This window comes from Zea mays, chromosome 3 (assembly GCF_902167145.1).
Source record: "Zea mays cultivar B73 chromosome 3, Zm-B73-REFERENCE-NAM-5.0, whole genome shotgun sequence".
Taxonomy (NCBI): domain Eukaryota; kingdom Viridiplantae; phylum Streptophyta; class Magnoliopsida; order Poales; family Poaceae; genus Zea; species Zea mays.
The window spans coordinates 125,748,996-125,755,214 of record NC_050098.1 but is presented as its reverse complement, the minus strand read 5'-3'; the positions used below and the strand labels follow the sequence as shown (position 1 = coordinate 125,755,214).

General features: G+C 41.7%; 1 protein-coding gene across 2 annotated transcripts; it reads left to right on the top strand.

Annotated features, from left to right (window-relative positions):
• The first annotated feature begins 2,212 nt into the window (after nucleotides 1-2,212).
• Nucleotides 2,213-5,871, top strand: LOC100279576 (Zinc finger C2H2 type family protein expressed). Of its 2 annotated transcripts, none has more exons than XM_008674488.3 (4): nucleotides 2,213-2,521; nucleotides 3,180-3,267; nucleotides 3,360-3,406; nucleotides 3,911-5,871. In XM_008674488.3, the coding sequence occupies exon 4, from the start codon at nucleotides 3,913-3,915 to the stop codon at nucleotides 5,326-5,328; it is 1,416 nt and encodes a 471-aa protein (XP_008672710.1). In that variant the 5' UTR covers nucleotides 2,213-2,521; nucleotides 3,180-3,267; nucleotides 3,360-3,406; nucleotides 3,911-3,912; the 3' UTR covers nucleotides 5,329-5,871. The 2 variants fall into 2 exon arrangements, with proteins under 2 accessions (XP_008672710.1, NP_001146045.1); NM_001152573.1 differs by having other exon boundaries at nucleotides 2,387-2,521; nucleotides 3,363-3,406.
• Nucleotides 5,872-6,219: the final 348 nt, after the last annotated feature.

Sequence of the window (6,219 nt, the reverse complement as noted above, 5' to 3'; positions counted from 1 at the left end):
ATCATTCTATGAAGTTTCATTAAACATGCTATGCATGGTGAGAAAGCTTATCAAGTCAGCTTTCCAACGCATCAAACCCCACGTCATTTAGAGATTCCTAGGAGAAGTTATTATCAAAATAGTGAAGGCTGCGCAGAAGTCAAACAGCCACACGGAATTCAGCTCTGCAGATCTCCCGAAGAGGCCCCTACACATTAGCACGTTAAAATACTTTCTTTTCGTGTTTATACGTCTCTAAGGCTGGTTGTTTCTAGTATAAATACGCCCATATGTCTATGATGTAAGACAACTTTTGGATAATATAAAAACAGAACCCTTTTGTTCAGATGTGTGCTAACAAATATTGAGAGTGATCTCTACCCCTTTGCTCTTGTGAATTCCTTCGCGGGGTTGTAGAAGCGGCGGCTTTATCCGCTCCCAAGTGGTGCTCCTACTTCCTTCGAGGTCTCCTCGATTGATTGTAGGCTGTGTTGGTTGGTTCTTTGAGAGTGTGGTTGGGCGAATCCTCGATTCAGGTTGCCGGTTAAAGATGGTGGTTGACTTCGAGTTTTATTTGTCAGGTTGCACTAGTTATCACTGCTTGCAGCAAGTTATCTTGGCTTCTTCGAAGCTAGTTATCTTAAGATTGATCCTACGTCGTGAAGATTGGGCATTGTGACGCATCATCTACTCTCTTGCATTATTGCTCCTAAGTTTAATACTCATCTTAAAGGAGCAATCAAGAGAAGAGTTCTCCCTTCTTCTCCCTTCTCATCCTAACTTGGTTTTAGTTCTCACTAACACCTATTATAAACCAAGTTTGTGTTGGTTAGAGTTAATTTTGCAGGATCACCTATTCAACACCCCCCTCTAGGTGCTCTCAGGGGTCTTCTTCTTCCAAAGGCCCTCAAAACACTGACTTAGCAGCTATTTCCTAGCCTATTTCAAGTGTTACAGGTAGAATATCGAAGATCATCTTCTGTTGAAATGGCCACGGATGCGAGTACGAAGGCAGCAACTTCGGATTAACAATGTATATGTGTGACTAATGAAGCAATACTAAGTTACGAGAAGTCCTCAAAGCTTGCTCAACAAGATAATAGGAGGAAAAGACAACACTACCCTTAGTTTGTTCACTAGTTCAAATATATAGGCTTAAGAGCACAATTATAATTTTGCCGAAGTTGTACTTCACGACTATAAATAGAGGAATAGTGCTATGCATTAGACATGCTTTTTTAATCGAATGAAAACATGTCACTCTGTCTTCGAAGTTGTATTTCCTTCTCCTTCTTCTAGTAACTTCGCGGAGCCGAAGGTATACATGTAATATTTTGGTAAATAGTAAAAAAGAAAGGAGAAAGTATTATCTTATAAGGTTGAATTGTGTGATTTACCCTTACAGTGTACATAATTTATCATTGGCATTCTTTACTTTTTTTTCTTCATTCATTTTCATCTCTTCATTCTTTAATCTTCCTTCTCCCCAAAAAGGAAGGATGAAATGATGAAGCTCAAGCTGAAGATTGATTTAATTATGCTGCCTTGTTTTTGATACTCTGAATGAATCAAAAGCAAGTAACAACATACGCTATTATACATATCATATTGTTTGACTTCATATGGCCAAATTTTTATACCTCTTAGCAATTTTGAATACCCATCTTTTAAATTCTGGACCCATCACTAGTTAGAAGTTTGTGTTCTATGTATATAAAGATTCTATGTATTCATTATTGGATGATGAAAATAAGAGAAGATTTGTTCAACAAATAATTTCTATCTTTTATATGATTCTATTTTTATACTCCCTCCGTTATAATTTATAATTCATTTGACTTTTTTATTCCGAGTTTGATCGGCTCGTCTTATTCAAAAAAATTATATTTATTGCTTATTTTTGCTATGATATTGTTTAGCATATAATATGTTTTAAATATGGATTTGAATTTTCCATTTTTTTAAAAAAAATCGAATAAGTCGAGCCGATCAAATATGGCATAAAAAAGTCAAACGAATTATAATTTGAGACGGAAGGAGTATCTTATAATAAAAACGAGAAATAAGATATAGTCTCTAGGTTTTTATATATAACATTTTCTAGTTAAAATTAAATTATTAGACGTCAAATATTTAGAAATAGAGGTAGATTTATATAAGGCTGTCTTTATCATAGTCAATCTACAGCCTCTGATCGCTCTGCTCTGCCCTCGATAAACCCCGCAGTCCCGCTCCCGCACCGCCGCGGCAAGAGCGAGCCGGCCACCCCTCGCTGGCTCCCTGCATCCGCCGCCCGAACGCATGAACCTGGTGACGGTTTCAGTCTACGTTCCTAGCCCGCCACTGCCTACTATAACTAGGCCTCCACCCCGTTACCCCGCGGCTGCAGCGCCCACACAGTACACACCGCCCTCAAGAAGTAGCAGCAGCGGCGAGGGTGAGCCGGGCACTGGGAGGCGCGCGGCGTGCGTGGGCTCGTCTATCGCCGAGCTCCAGGAAACCGCAGGGTTTCGCCGCGGAGCTAGATTGTGCGGGGTTCCAGGTGCTTCTTCTTGTCCGCAGAGTTCCGGGGGTTCTTTGGCTTGATTCTGCTGTTCCGTTCCGGGGTTTTCGGAGGCGTTGCTGGGGAATTTCTCTGGTTCGTGCGGAATTCGATCGAGTTGTCTCTATGGGTTGGGAATCTAGGTAGCGGGGCGAACGGCCGTGGATTCCGTGAGTCGTGATTCAACTGCTAGTTCCGTTTATGACGATCTTGTTTCAGCGATCAAGCCATCAGCCTTGGCTGCGCAACATGCCCCCAATTCGCAGAACTGCGATCGCTAGACGAATTTGGTGGTTAGTTTCCGGTTCTTCATCTGGTAATTAGCATCTCACTATGCTGTTACTCTCCGATGAATCCTTGGCAATCTTCGTGAACCGGTGAACACTTCACAAGTTGCTGTAAATTTAGTTTCACACGCACCGCACCGTCTTTCTCAAGTGCGTACTACATTGTAATGTTTCGTCATATGCCTCTCCGTAAATTGGCTATATGTTTTTGTGGTTCTCGGTAGGTGTTCACATCGATAAGACATCAGAGATTTCGTGCAGAATTTGATTGAGTTGTATCTCTGTGGTGGTGATGAGTCTTCTTGGCATTATTTGTTCTGCTTATTTAGGCATTAATCTTTTGGCCTAATCTTTTTCTTGTTATGTTTCAGTGTCAAGCCCTGCCTGCACTGCGCATCCTGATCGTGCACATTCTTTGGCTTTCTCTTCTCCTGGATACCGATGAACCAAGTACTCAAGGTACGAATCTGATTCTCAGTTGGCAGTTCACTGCAATTGCTAAAGCAAGTCATTGACTTTCCCTTAACATCTGATCAAATGTTTAAAAGCAGCAGCAGGCAATTGATTGATGTTGGCTCCATCTTTCTATAGCATCAAAGTATGTTCTTGCCTTCTTGGTCCATGATATCTTCAATTCATCAATGAACTTGCATAGATGATTCAGAAACTGTTGGCAATTCTTTTACATGATTACTTTATCTAGCTGCTAGCATCTCGTTTTGTTCAGTCTCTGATACCTTGCAACAAATTCTGATTTCACAATGCCCATGACCATTTCACAGATTGTTGCAAGTAGTTACTTATGGAAGTTTTTGTCTTCCTTGAACAATTCTAACTCAGTGCTTCAACAAACGATCCAATGAAACAATAATTAGAAAAATGCTATCCTGACTTTCTATTTAAATTTATTAGTGCTACATTGTATGATTCATTCAGTAGCTCCGTGTCAAGTGGCATCCTGTCTTTCTATTTACTATACTATCTGATCAAATGCTAGCTGTTTTTGCAAATGCTTCAAAGAAGCAAGCACTAGTGACTAGTGTGCTTATGTTATTATCTTAATGTTCTGCTTCTTACTTATTTCTTCTATGCATTGATTCAGATATGCCATCCAGAAGGCCTCAAAAGTACTGGTGTAAAATCTGCAATAAGAACTTCCCTTCAGGGAGGGTTCTCGGAGGCCACATGTCGTGCCACCGGCATGCTGGCAAGCAGCTGAAGAGCACTCCTGACCTTGTCGTCAATCTGCCTGTGCCCCTGCTGGGTTCCAGTGATGAGAAGTCTTCACTGTCATCTTTAGAATCTCAAAGCCTGCACTGCTCAAAGGTGTTATCTTCTTGCCAATCTCCGAGGGGGGACTTGGGGATTAACAGTGAGAAGAAGGTGGTGACAAAGTCTGAAGAACCTGAACCAGCTGGGTTGATGGAATCTTGGGCCAATGGTAATGGTGATCATGGGCACAGTGTGATGCTATTTTCTCCAGTGAAGCGTAAGCGATCAAAAAGGATGATGCCAGTCCTCAAATCAGAGATGGACGCTGCAGTTGCTCTCTTGATGCTGGCAGAGCATTCTGACAAGACTTCTGCTTATGAGGATTGCTGTGGGGGAGATAAGGATCGCAACATTTCAACACCCATGGTGTCGAAGGAGATAAATCTGAATGCTTTTGATCAGCTGGTTCAATCTGACGAGTCCACAAACAGTGCAAGGCTGCAATCTGACAAGAATCCAGCTTATGAGGGTTTTGATGAATACTGTGAGAAGGAAAAGGAAAACAGTTTGAATTTGGCTGCTGATGATCCCAAGAAGGAAGTGCTGTTGGATGTGTTTGATTATGAGATGGATGTAGATGCTGAGTTCATGAAGCCAGGGGATGGCATTTCAGTTGAGGAGTTGAAGTCCAGTGAACTTTCAGCTGAAACGAACATCAAGAGGTACCAGTGCAAGGTGTGCAGAAAGTTATTAAGTTCAAGGTATGCATTGGGATGCCACATTAGGTTACACTGTGAGAAGGAAAGCAGTTTGAATTTGGTCACTGATGCTCCCAAAAAAGAAGTGCTGCTTGATGTGTTTGATCATGGGATGGATGTAGATGCTGAGTTTATCAAGCCAGGGACTGACATTTCAGTTGAGGAGTTGAAGTCCAGTGACCTTTCAGCTGCAATGAACATCAAGAAGCACCAGTGCAAGGTCTGTAGAAAGTTACTGAGGTCAGGACATGCATTGGGAGGCCACATGTCGCTACACTTTAAGAAGAAGAACAAGTTGAATTCGGGTGTTGATGTTCCAAAGGAGGTTCTTCTGGATGCATTTGTTCATGAGGTTGATGCAGATATTGAGTTCATGAAGCCAGCTACAGATTTGGAGTTGAAATCCAGTGACATTTCAGCTGCAGTGAACGTCAAGACACACCAGTGCAAGGTCTGTGGAAAGGTATTTGGGTCAGGGCATGCTTTAGGAGGACACATGAGGTTACACTATGTTCGGAAGAGCAATCCTCAACAAGAGGTTGCTGATTGACCTGATTATGTTGTGATGGAAGAGCAAATACAGAAGCTTGAATTGGATCCTCTCCTTTTTTATCTACGGAGACCACATTCACATGGTACAAATTAAATCTGATTCTGAGCCATAGTGTGTGCTGAGCAGCTTTCAGCAGGCTGTGTGGGCCTGTGGCCAAACCTGGTTCCACATTTTGTCCAAAACAGATACCTATTCAGTTACTGATAGATTCATTAGTGGTTAGGAAACTAAAGAACTCCATCTGTTGTAGACAGTAGAGATTTTGATACTGATACTTTCTTCTCTTGATCAACAAATTTTGCTGGATAGGAAGGCAAGGGTCTTCTTTAAGTCACTGCCTGATTCTGAAACAATGTAGCAGGTAATGTGTGGTATCATGCAGTGTAATGCAAAGCATGAGCTTGTGATAGGTCTGAAGATCCCTCACAGTTCTCATTGGCTGTACAGTGATATTGTTCTGTACATAGTTACATACTTATACAGAGCATATTCTTGTCTTGAAATAATAGTTCAATACAAATACTCGGATGAAAACTTAAACAATCTAGCTGTTTTTTATCCATTTGCCCCTTTTGAGTGTTATGCATGTCTTTATCTCTTCCATTCTGGTTGTTGCACACTCTGCTTGTGAGTTGTTCTTGGCGCCTCCCCTTTCATCCTGTTCATGTCGCCTGGATGTGACTAGTGAAATTTGAATCTGACGATCCTTACGCATGGCGTGCAACGAGCGGCCTTCAGCAGGTAAAACTGGGTCCGGGTGTATCCTAGCCGTCGAGACCGAGAGGTACACCTGGTTCAGTTCATCAGTTGTATTTTGCATTATGTTAATCAGCTAGAAACCCCAAAAGTAATTACTCAAAAGAAGTCCATTTATCTAGGTATCCTAGT